General features: G+C 33.7%; 1 protein-coding gene across 1 annotated transcript; it reads right to left on the bottom strand.

The window, feature by feature from the left end:
* Positions 1-755: 755 nt before the first annotated feature.
* Positions 756-4,417, bottom strand: LOC120579940 (uncharacterized). The gene is made up of 5 exons (XM_039832707.1): positions 4,089-4,417; positions 3,559-3,616; positions 1,681-3,093; positions 1,263-1,572; positions 756-1,172 (listed from the first exon to the last, which is right to left on the bottom strand). The coding sequence occupies exons 1-4, from the start codon at positions 4,415-4,417 to the stop codon at positions 1,471-1,473; spliced, it is 1,902 nt and encodes a 633-aa protein (XP_039688641.1). The 3' UTR covers positions 756-1,172; positions 1,263-1,470.
* Between the last annotated feature and the right edge of the window lie 8,445 nt (positions 4,418-12,862).

Raw genomic sequence — 12,862 nt, 5'->3', positions numbered from 1 at the left:
CTTAATAATCAAATTTCATTATTGCATTGAATTGTCAATGATGTGTCATATTGTAAGATCCTAAAATTTAAGATATTATTTGTTTTATTTCCTATAAAAATTGAGGTTTTTATTTTAATTTAAAAACGCTCTTAACTAATAATTAGAAAAGCATATCTACGTTGAATCACAATGACAATATAACTTTAATACTATATAGGGTTAAATATGTTATTGGTCCCTACATTTTGCCTCATTTTAATTAATAGTCCTTACATTTCAATAAATGTTTTTAAAATCCCTACATTTTTCATCCGTTAGCACAAATAGTCCCTGCCGTCAAATTATGCCCAACCATCAAACAGAGTGCTTACGTGGCATTTTTTTTGTTGATACGGGTTTTTAATGGATTGGACCGAATTGAATGGTTAATTTGACCCGACCCATGGATATAACCCATTTCATTGGTGATTCAAATCCCTAAATTCCCAAAAAAATTCTTCTTCCTCCTTTTATATGCACTTTTATGAATTTTATGAATTTATAGTATCCAAAATAACCCACTTTTATATGCACTTTTAACCCAATTTTATATGCACTTTTATGAACACCAAAAAAACAGAACTATACACAGTCCCTCCTTATAAACCGAACATGTTATAAACAGAACTATACACCAATAAAAACATGCCACTTAGCATAATTATAAGCTCACATTATATAGCTACAAAATGAACATGTTATAATAATTTTGAGATGTTAAAAAACAACGGTGACACTTGAATAACATAAAATGCAATTGGCATTCCAATTGTATATCACATTGAACTTGCAATTGGTACTCCAATTGTCTACACTGGAAATGTTGACCAACAAAAAAAGCCTGTCATCAGTAGTAGTTAAGCTTCATCACAAAGTTCACAAAATAGATGAAGCATTACACGCAAAAGCTTGATTACAAATTCTTAATTCACAGGCAAACATGTATCAAGCATAAAAAAAGGTCCTAATAATCTAAGTTAATATTCCATGATTTAATTTCATGCATCTTCTCCTGGCTTTGGTGTTTTCTCTCCCACTTCATTATGCCATTTCGCGAGCCCGACTACCAATTGCTTCATTGTCTCTTCAAACACATCTGGTGGTAAGACTTTCAATGTTTGGAATATGGTTTCAGCTTCATTATGACCAGACTGCATAACATTTCATTCATAAATAAATAAATATTCTCTTAAACATGTTACCACAAGTAAATACTCTCTTAGTAAAGTTAAAAGACTTACCACATTATTAGTCCCCACAGATTTAGCAGAGTTATCAGCAACAACTTTTCTTTTCTTGGTAGCAGCTTGTTGTTTCCTTTTCACAACACCACTAGACTGACCATCAACTACTTTCTTACAAGGTCTCCCCTAATAATAGAATTCAACATGTTAAAGCATAATAAAAGAGAAAAATATAATAGACTGCAAAAAAAAGCATACTCTTTTCTTAGGTGCAGCAACAGGGGCCTGGCTTATCTGTGTAGAGATGTCTAAGACAGAATCTGTGTTCTAGACCACCAAGCATCTCATCAAAAGTCTGGATCAATCCCTACAATAACAAAAAACAGGCACACAAAACAATTTAAATATTCTCAATATGTCTAGAACAACATCAAATGAAATGAGCATAAAGTGTTAAAACACAAACTAAAGTTACCTTTTGTTGATCACTTATGAATGTCCACCTACTGTCACCAATATCATCAAGTAGGTTTGTTAAAAACCACCTCCATGTTTCTTTACTTTCAGTCTCAACCACTGCAAAAGCAATTGGCAGGTATTGATCATTAGGGTCTCTTCCCACTGCAATTAGTAGCTGTCCACCATATTTATTCTTCAAATGACAACCATCTACACCAATGAATGGCCTACAAGCAATTTTCAAAGCCCTCTTGCAACCATCGAGGCATAAGTAAAACCTTCCAAACCTAGGCTCCAACGTAGGGGCAGGCCTTTCAATGTGCAACTTACAATTATTTCCACGACATGCTCTTTTTAATTCCTCACTATAGGACCACAACAATGCATACTGCTTGACACTATCACCATCCACAAGCTTTCTAGCTATTTGTCTAGCTTTAAAAGCTGTTGAAAATGTTATGCCAGTTGAATACTTGGTTCTAACTTCAGTAACAACATCATTAATCTGCATCCCTTTAGAGCATTTCATCCTATCAAAGATAACCTTAGCTACCCACTCAGACTTAGCATTCTTGTTATCAAAGACTCTCCCACATGTGTGTTTTGGTACAAGTGTCTTAACCCTAAAAGTGTGACTCCTAACAACTCTACTAACCAACGCAGTGTAACCACATGTGTCAAAAGACTTACAAACCACCCTAACCCTATCTGCATCATTTTTCCTAAACTTTACCTGCTTTCCATTCAACACATTGTGTTCAAGAATTGCATCTTTGAACTGTTTCAGTGAAGAGAATTCCATGCCCACAGTGAACTTAAATGTTTTAGTAAGATCTTCACTTCTAAACTTGGGATATCTTGGCTTAAGTTCAGCACATCCATCACCACCAGAATCACTCGCACTATCAAGATCTTCTGACACATAATCATCTTCAGCCTCATTAAGTTCATCAGCACCATCACCATCATGTGGAGCATTACTATCATCAACATCATTAGGTTGTCTAACTTGAGAAGTTCCTTCACCAGCAAACTCAACCAGCTCTTCTTCAAATCCATCATCTAACCCCAAGTCCCTCTCTTCTTCACTGTCTTCAATGCTTACATCCAAATCTGAATGCTCACTTTCACAATAATCATCATCAGAACCAGACTCATCAGTAGGAATAGCCACACCCTTGCCTTTGTCTTTTCTCACACTGTCATTGTCCAAAGACACAGGATAACTTGCATTTGCATTAGCTTCATTTACATACTCCACATATATTTCAACTGGAGCATTGTGATCCGTAGCATACTTTGATATTTTGGAAGCATCTTCATCATCACCAACCTTGAACAAACCAGAATCTAGTGATATAGTTGTAGGTTTCCACCACATTTTAAATTCTCCAGCAGTTGTGTCCAACTCTTTCACAGTTCCTTGAATCTAAAAAAAAGACCACCTATCTTTGTCTAGACCATCCATTGCATGAGTAGCGCCACCCACATACTTCATCCCATTGTCACTTACAAAAAAACCCTTAACATGAAATATACTTGTAAAAGCCATACCTACCAAAACAAAGGGCAAAATGGTAAGTTCCAACACACAATCTGATTTTAAGGCAAAAACGAAAATACAGTTGATTCCAAACATAAAGATTTCAAACCCAACATTACTGCTCTACCCCACATGTATTCAATACAACAAAAGAGCATCAAAAAAACCCCTTTCCCATGTTCAAATCGAAAAAAAAACAGTAAACAAAGCCAACTTGAAAGCAAAGGACAAAAACAAACTCAATAGTTTATTACCAACAGTAAACAACAATAACAAAACCATTTTGGACCACAAGAATCATCAAAGAAACAAACAAACATTAAACAATACAAACCCTAAAAGTTAACATACCTGAACCACAAAACAGAACGCGAAAATCACAGATACAACTTGAAAATCAGCCAACACACTAAACACGAACGCGAAAATGAACAAGAAATCGAATAAGAACTCATATTCAACGAACTCGAATTGGAACTGGGATTGGGTAGCGCCGCTAGGTGTTCTTCAAAGGAGGACTTTCTGAAAATCTAGGGTTTCTATTTTTTGGCTTTGTTATTTGTAGGGTCTCTTTACTTTCTGTTTATATTATTTTAATTGTATTTTAGTGTTAATTATTTGATTAAAATATAAATTAACACTAATCTATATTTTAATTAACAATCATTTGATGAGTGGGACCCATTGCCACATATACTTCCACGTCAGCGTCCAGTTAATTATTTGACGGCAGGGACTATTTGTGCTAACGGATAAAAAATGTAGGGATTTTAAAAACATTTATTGAAATGTAAGGACTATTAATTAAAATGAGGCAAAATGTAGGGACCAAAAACATATTTAACCCTACTATATATATATATATATACACCATTATTTACACTTGAATAGAAGGCAAGCAGGCAACAAGCTGCACCGCCAAGCCTTTTTGGATGACAAAATCAATCCTCGTAAACACGACGTTCATGGACCTAGGAGACATAAAATTGCTATGCATGACCTTTTGAACTCTATGTAGAAGGTCAACAACCTCTGGTGTTAGGAAACCGAAAATGTCAAAAGTAAATGGTATAAAAACATGTTGATTGTCAGAACACGCTTTCTCATGTTTAGCCACTTTGCTTGATGCCACTTTAAGGTTGCCTGTCCTACCGTAAAAGGCCCGACACCTAATCCCATAAGTGGTGAAACCCCAATCAAGTTTGCACATGCATATGTTTTCCTCCTACCCATCCGTACACCATAACATCCGCATGCCTGAGTGTTGATCTTCTATCTAGTAGGCAGTCAAGAAGTTCACAGGCGCCTCCTTCTTCACTGATATTAAATACTAAGTTTCACAAGAAATGAAACCCTTATCTCATACTTGAATCTCCAAGATAAAAACACTAGTTCAATTGTTTATGTGTGATTAAAGTTCGACTTTGTAATTTCAACCTATAAAGTTTAAATTGTAGAGTCATGGCGGGTAGATGTGTTAACTGCTCTTTACACTTTAGAAATTGGTCTCCCACACCTTAAAATTACCTAAATGCCTCCAACGACAGTTAACTGCTATCCTTGAAGGGATGCTTAAACCAGATAAACCTACTCCTACCTCATTATTCCTCCACCATCTTTTTTCATCTTCCATCAAAAACCCATAAAGTACAACTTTTTTTCTCAATCTTTGTCTCAAATCATTGAATAATGATTGTTAAAAGGTTTCTACACACATTTGACGTCAAGAAACAGGTAATGCATCTTTTAACTTGTTTACGTTGTTTGATTTTTCTGACATATTTTTGTAACTGGTCTAACAAAGTCATAATGACGGCGGCAATTAACTTTATTTTGAGTCCTTTTATTTCTCATTCTTCCATAACCATAAAACTTTATAGATGTTGAGTCTTTTTTGGTATAGGTCATGGAATTAAGCCAGCCAAGACATCTCATGGAAGTTATGGATGCAAGGCGATCAAGTGCAATGAATTTATTGAAGTGCAAACAACTTGGGGAATTTCTGTCTCAAATCCCAAGCTCATAAGAAGGATTAAAACCACATGACGAATGAAGAAAAAACAAGGAAAATGGCATATGTTTTCGACGTGCAAACTCCACCCATCTCGCACACAATGAGGAGACAAAAATGTGATATCTCTCCGTCCCATGTGCCCCCACACAATGGATCCCAACTCCCCTTGCGCAGTAAAGTTGAAAAAAAAAAAGTTTTTGTTATGTTTTGGCACCGCACTCTAGGGAGAAACGTCCACGCGCACCCGCAGGCGTAGTGCAAAAATTGCATATATTTAATAGCTAATTTTACCCATAATTGATTGCATACCTGACGACCCTGAGAGGTGCGACTAGAGCAACCAAAAGGGTGTTTTTCAACCTCTTTTCTCTTGTTATTGTGTATGTACAATTTTCTTTTCTCTTTGATGATACATTGAAGGGTTAATTATATTTTAGGTCTCTATAAATAGGTGTGTTTTCAACATTAATCCCTACTTAAATTGTATTAATTTTTGGGTTAATGGTGATTTACCCCCCCTATAATATAGGTCATTTTTTGTTTTCCCCCTGTAAAATATTTTTTTTGATTTACCCCCCTGTAATTTTTATTTTTTTTGGAATACCCCCTAATAGGTCATAAAAAAACGACTTTATTTTTTTTTTCCAGAATTTTTTCGTTTTTTTATGACCTATTAGGGGGTATTCCAAAAAAAATATATTTTACAGCGGGTAAATAAAAAAAAATATTTTACAGGGGGAAAACAAAAAATGACCTATATTACAGGGGGGTAAAGTACCATTAACCCTTAAATTTTTGGTCCCCAACATTTTTTTCCATTAACAAAATAGGTCCTCGCTGTTAATTGTTGCTGATTGAACAAACAGTGAAGCACACGTGGATGCCACATCTGACTTTTTTTGTTGATTTAAATATGTTTTTAATCCCTATAAAATTGAGGCATTTTAAGTTTAGTTCTTACTTAATTTTAATAGTTGTTTTAGTCCTTACAAAAATACTATGCACTCAGTATTAGTCCCTTCAATTCAAATTTGTTTAATTTATGCTTAAACTCTTAAGTTTTTTAACAATTTTTTGTAGACGTGTTAAGAACATTAGTAAAAGTTCCTCCGCAAAAAATTATTGCAAAATTTGATTTATATGTCCAGATTTTATTACTTTTATCTTTAACTTTTATCGTTTTCAAAAATTTATATTTAATTCGTTTCATGTTAAAAAATTCTAAATTTTAGTAATTGAACCTTTCATAATAATCTAAACTTGTTTCAAAAAAATCGTTCAAAAATTTAAGACTTTAAGGATAATTAAACAAACTTTGTTTTAGCAGGGACTAAAAAATCTACTAAAACTAGTTATGATAGTATTTTCATCATGAAAAGATATTTTTGACAAGTAACTATTCCAAAAAAACTATCAATTCGGCAACAGAACCACTCATGCCCGACAATGCAAGAGAAGTCATCGATAAGATAGTGAAAATCATGAATATTTTTGGCATTGGGATAGTTATTCCGCCCATTTCATCAAGATAAAGAAGACGTAGTCTATCATAACTAGTTCTTGTAACGCCCTATTTCTATTAAAGCGATAAAACACGCGAATAATATAATATTCAAGAAATAGACGCCACATCATCAACAAAATCCAAAACAACATGCATGTATAAAAATTCTCAACAGTTGCAGCGGATATAAACCATACACCTCAAAAGTATACATGACATGAGATCGAATAATCATCATAAAATTCTCCAAAACATAAATAAATTCAGGATAGACAATCTATAATAAATCAAAAGATAACATCCTAGTTCAGAGCTTATCCTATGACTCTACGGAACCGATAACGGAGATAGCTCCCGCTATCCAAGCAATCACCGAGCAACTCACCAAAGCAACTAATCCTGCACTTCGTCTACCCATCCATACAGAAATGTAGGCGGTCAAAACCACTGAGAGTAAGCTTTACATCAATCATAATCAATAAAATAAGTTTGAACATAAATGAATCATTTCAAGTTCCAAATAATTAACATGAATATTTAATCTCAATAATAATTCATAATGATAAATCCAAATATCACAACCAATTACTCACATCCACAAGTATATCAATTATTTTCAAAATTATGACTCATGCCACAATATGATATGTCCCTAGACACGACACAAATGCACGCGGTACCGTCGTCACCAACTCTAGGCCGTCACCCCATGATGCCAACAGAACACCATAATCACCTCAATTAGATATAAAATCTGTCACCATCAGTCATGAATGCATGAACATATGACTCGACAACAATGCATATGTTCACACAAACTATTCACCACATTGGATATAAAATCCGTCGCCATCAGTCATGTATGTATAAACATATCTCAATAGCAATACATATTTCACACAAACAATTCACCACAATCTCACCAAACACTTAACATATATGCATTCACCAACAATTCATCACCACATGTCATATATGCACTCACCAACAATTCACCACCATCATTCAATATCAATACATGAATTTTCACATTCCAAGTAAAGATGAAATACAATAATCTTATGATGAACATCATATCCAACACTTACAAGTCACTCACATAACTTTATTTAACCATACAAAGCTATTCACCAAAGATTTACAAGTGAAACGGCTATAAAGAATCGTTATCGACAAAGTCCGTATCAAGTGGCAAAACGGTCAACATTGATAATTTTCAAAGCTAGGTAACTTATTAAAAAATACAAATCCATCTTAATCAATCATATAGTCATGAGCTTAAACCACTTACGAACTATTAAACATTAGTTCAAAAATTAGCTTAAGTTCGCACGAGTAAACCCAAAGTTCACATTTCCACATTCCCACCCGAAAATCAAGTTTGACATGATTAAGACATTAAACCACTATACGAGCCTTGCCTAAGTCCACATGGACTGTAGACTCAACTTGTAATCCATTTTAGTTCACAAAAGTTCATTTCCGATAAAATCCGAAAGTTACCAAAAGTTTGCTTACCGGTTCGCTTAAGCGACCGAGTTCCAGAACCTTCTGTGATTGTTCGCTTACGCGTTCGCTTAAGCAAACAGTCATCAGTTCTGCAGAAAAATTACGGGTTTCAACCCTTTTTCACCCAAAAATCCCAATTTTGATCTCCCAACGTTCAATTATGTTTCTAAAGTTTGTTTACAGGTCATAATACTTAAAATGGCTCTCAAGAACACATCAAACATTACAACAAATGACATTTAAACACAATTCACCAAATCAACCCATTTCAACAACAACAACTCATTTCTCATCATCAATTCATGATTTATGAACACCCAAGCTATGAATCATCAACAACAATATCTCTTAACAACAACAACATCAATTAAACATGATTCTCGTCTCAATTCAACAATAACATAGCACAATTCAACATTTAGAGCACAATTCACAATATACCATTTTCACATACTATGAACATGCAATTTCACCAACAACAATTCAATTTTCACCAATTTCATGTACTCAAACATATCATCATAACAAGAGCACGAATTTTAACAACTAGAGCAAAATAATCACTTACTCAATTAAGCACTTAAGCATGCAATTAATGAAAAATTACAACTAATTGATTATGATTGAACTCTAACCTCCTTACCTCAATTAGCAAATAATCCTAGCTAAAGCTTCAATTTAGCTCCTAGAATCTCTATCACCTCTTGAGTTTTCAAGCTTTTCTCCCTTCTAACCATTTTCTCTTCTCTTGAACTTTCTCTCTCTACCTCTCTCAAAATTCTTGTGAAATGAAATGTAAACCTATTTTTCTCTGAAGTCTAAAACTTATATAGACTCTTCTCAAATGGGTTTAACCCTAATGCCTTAGTGGGCTTAACCCACTCAAACTCTAATTCTAAAATGTTTATATTCACTTAACGGTAAAATACTAACAACGATCACTTACCGGCTCACAACTAATTACCACACTAGTAACTTAGTAAAATAATGGTTCTCACTTGAAACACTAAAAATAATTCTCACCATGAAACTACTAAATTACCCTTACTCACAAAATGACCAAATTACCCTTCTAACACGAAAACCCATGAAAATGCATCCAATGATAAATATTCACACACAAGCACATAAAAACACATTAAAACAATTAAAACAATTCTAGCGAAAATCAGGCTGTTACAGTTCCTGCCAAGAAAAAAAGGGCAGTGCCAATAAATCCATGATATATTATTTGTAAAACGGCCCCGTTGAACTCAATATCACTTATATAACCAATTCCTAGAATTATGAAACCCATATGAGATACCGAAGAATAAGCTATTTTTTTTTTTTTAAATACGTTGACACGTCTACAAAAAATTGTTAAAAAACTTAAGAGTTCAAGCATAAATTAAACAAATTTGAATTGAGCAGAGACTAATACTGAATGCATAATATTTTTGTGAGGACTAAAACAACTATTAAAATTAAATAATGACTAAACTTAAAATGCCTCGATTTTATAGGGACTAAAAACATATTTAACCCAACAAAAAAAGTCAGATGTGGCATCCACGTGTGCTTCACCGTTTGCTCAATCAACAACAATTAACAGCGAGGACCTATTTTGCTAACGGAAAAAAACATTGGGGATCAAAAATTTAATAAAATTTATGTAGGAACTAATGTTGAAAACATGCCTATTTATAGAGACCTAAAATATAATGAAACCTATATTCCATTCACCAGGTATAACAAAGTAAACATAAAAAAAGATATTAAGTTAAAAAGTAAATACTTATTTTTGTTGTGAATTTAAAGTCAATTCAGGCCAAAGTCTTTGATTGTTGGTATCCACTATTTTTTTCTTTTCGTTAAATTCAACATCCACCACTACTTTCTTCCACTTTTCTTTTTTGGATGTATATATGCTTTCTTCCAATTCTGTCTATTCAGTCTACCTAGCCTTTTTGGTTGTATATAACATACTAGTATATGAGTTAGGCATCTTGACTTCTAATATTCAGTCTACCTGGCCTTTTTGGTTGTACCTTTTTGTTGTATATGCACAAATTTATTAGACAGTTATAATTTATAGATGGACATCAGTTCGGGTTCAGACTCAAACAACCAAATTCACGGATGAGAACTATTACCTCCGTTCTTAATTATAGGGTTCTTTTTAAAAAAAATAATAGGAATTAAAAAATTAAAAGTGGTAATAAATTTGTTTATATTTTAAAAAAGAGATTAATCTATGTTTTCAACGTATTATTTAATGCGTCAGGATGTCTTTTACAATTTTATATTTTGTCATACCCCAAATTTGGACCATTTGAAATCTTTCTTGTCCGCATTTTATATTAGTCCAGATTCTCTTTTATGCGTTTTTTTTACCTTTTAAAACTCGTGTTTTTCGTCATTAATCATTTAAAGACTTTCATCTGGCATTTAAGTCCTCGCTTGCTTTTTTTTTACAATATTTAAAATCACTTCATTTGATTTTTTATAAACGCATTTTATAATCCTTTTAGTCATAACAGGCAAGTCATTTTAAAATGGCTAATTGTATTTTTTTAGGGCGTGTCTTTTTAATCATTTCAACCGAAATTTCGGCAGGGAGGATACTTTGAAGTACCTCATGTCAGATTTCGAAGGGACTTTTTATTTTCTTTTTTTAGGTTAGTTTGTTTATTATTATTTTATTTTTTATTTTTTAGAAAAAAAAAACAAAGAAATGAAAGTCACGTGAGTGACTTTCTTCCTTCCTCTTTTTTATTTTTTTATTTTTTATTCATTTTTGTTTTTGTTTTATTTATTTATTTGTTAAAGTCTTTTTCTCCAAGTCTCAGCTGCAGGGGCATTTTGGTCATTGATTTGTACCAGAGCCAACCCTAGTTTGTCACTATAAATACACTGTCAATCATTGGGAAATGGGCCAGAAAAAAACACTGTAGCCGCGTCAGAGTCAGAAAACGGGTCAGATTGGTCCTCATCACATAGAAAACACTGTTCCCTTTTCTCTCTCTTTCCAAATACGAATCAAACACCAAAAAATCACAAAAAAGATGAACATCACCAACAACATTCATGAATATTCATGAACATTCATCCTCATAACTTTTTACCAGAAAATCAACATAAACACCACAAATCCATAAAACCAACTCAAATCAACACATAACAAAACAAAGTAAACCGAACCGGAGCAAAAGGGACGCGCCGGAACCGAATCGGAGAGAGAGCAGATCCAAACTTGGAATCTGCGTGAGGTCGCGAAGAAGAAAGGGACGCGCCGGACCGGAGCAAAAGGAGCAGGTTGGAGCAAAAAGAACAGTTCGTGACGGATTCAACTCGAGGTAAAGATGTAGAAACTTTCTCTTTCACGTTTTTGTGCTTTCTTTGTAAAAAAAAAAAATTTAATTTCAAACTCAGATCTACTCCGTTTGGGACTTGTTTTCAAAAATCTAAGCTCGGATTCACGTAAAGCAGGAAAATGGATGTTTAAAAGTGCAAAAAATTTCTGAATCGGAGCAAATTTTTTTACTCCGGCGGCGGCGCCGCCACCGTAAGGCGGCCGGCCACCGCGCCGGAGTTGGACACCAATCGGAGAAGATGACCGGAATTCTAGAGAGAGGTCAGACTCTCTCTCTCTAGAATTCAAAGGGGAGAGAAGTTTTTTTGTGTTTTGTGTTGTTTTTTTGTTGAAGTCCCTTTTTATACTACACTTGTTTTTGTCCAATCATATATACGCGCGTACATGCTCTTTGGTGCTCCCTCGCGTTATGAGCCATCAGATCTGGATCGTTCCTTGATCTGATGGCTACTATGTGTTTTGTTTTTGAATCATGTGTGTGTCTATTTGGGTGAACATTGGTATGCTTTCTGTTCAAACCGTCGGATCTATGATCGGACGGTCACTGTGTTTCCTGTGTTATTTCTCTGCTTTTGAGTTTTTTTTTTTAAAACCATTGGATCTTAGATCCTATGGCTGTGATGAGATCTTGGGATTCAGATCTGGACCTCTGGATTCATCCAACGGTCCAGATTAGATCCTGCTGAGCCAATTTTGTTTTTTTTAATTAAGTGTTCTTTATCATTTTTTAATACTTTTTACACTTTTTTCTGACATTTTAATGCTTTTAAAAATTCCAAAAAATATTGTTCTTATCATCTTAATTTCCTCTAACTTTTAAAATCCATCCTATTTGTTTTCTTTTAAATTTTTTTTTATTTATTTCTTATATGATGATCTTAATTGTTGCTTGTCTTTATTCCTTGCTTTTTATTTCTTATGTCTCATTCACCATGATATTTCTTATGCTTACTAACAATTTAATTTTTGTCTTGAATCATAGCATACACATTTAATTTTCTCATCATCTTATTTCGTCATTGACTTAGTATGTATAAATAGGGAATTGATGTAATTTTATTTCTTGCATTTTATTTTGGCATAAAGGCCTTAGGGTTGTATTTAGGAATTGATGTAATAATGTAGGTAACACACGCACCGACACTACCACAATTTATTTACCGCTTTCCGTTCGCTTTTACGACGTTACGTTAGTTTAGAAAAATCATTTTTCTTAAAAATATAAAAAAAAAAAAAAAATCAAATATGCAAAACTTCAAAAATCATTTTCTTA

Source organism: Medicago truncatula, chromosome 4, assembly GCF_003473485.1.
Source record: "Medicago truncatula cultivar Jemalong A17 chromosome 4, MtrunA17r5.0-ANR, whole genome shotgun sequence".
Classification (NCBI taxonomy): domain Eukaryota; kingdom Viridiplantae; phylum Streptophyta; class Magnoliopsida; order Fabales; family Fabaceae; genus Medicago; species Medicago truncatula.
The sequence above is the reverse complement of the archived record's forward strand: the minus strand, read 5'-3'. Positions and strand labels throughout refer to the sequence as shown.

Coding starts and splice junctions, on each gene's coding strand:
- LOC120579940 (XM_039832707.1), bottom strand. CDS start 4,417: ATGTGCAAACTTGATTGGGGTTTCACCACTTATGGGATTAGGTGTCGG. Junction 3,617..4,088: donor TGCTTGCCTTCTATTCAAGT/GTAAATAATGGT, acceptor GTTCGTGTTTAG/TGTGTTGGCTGATTTTCAAG. Junction 3,094..3,558: donor CGTTCTGTTTTGTGGTTCAG/GTATGTTAACTT, acceptor TCTTTTTTTTAG/ATTCAAGGAACTGTGAAAGA.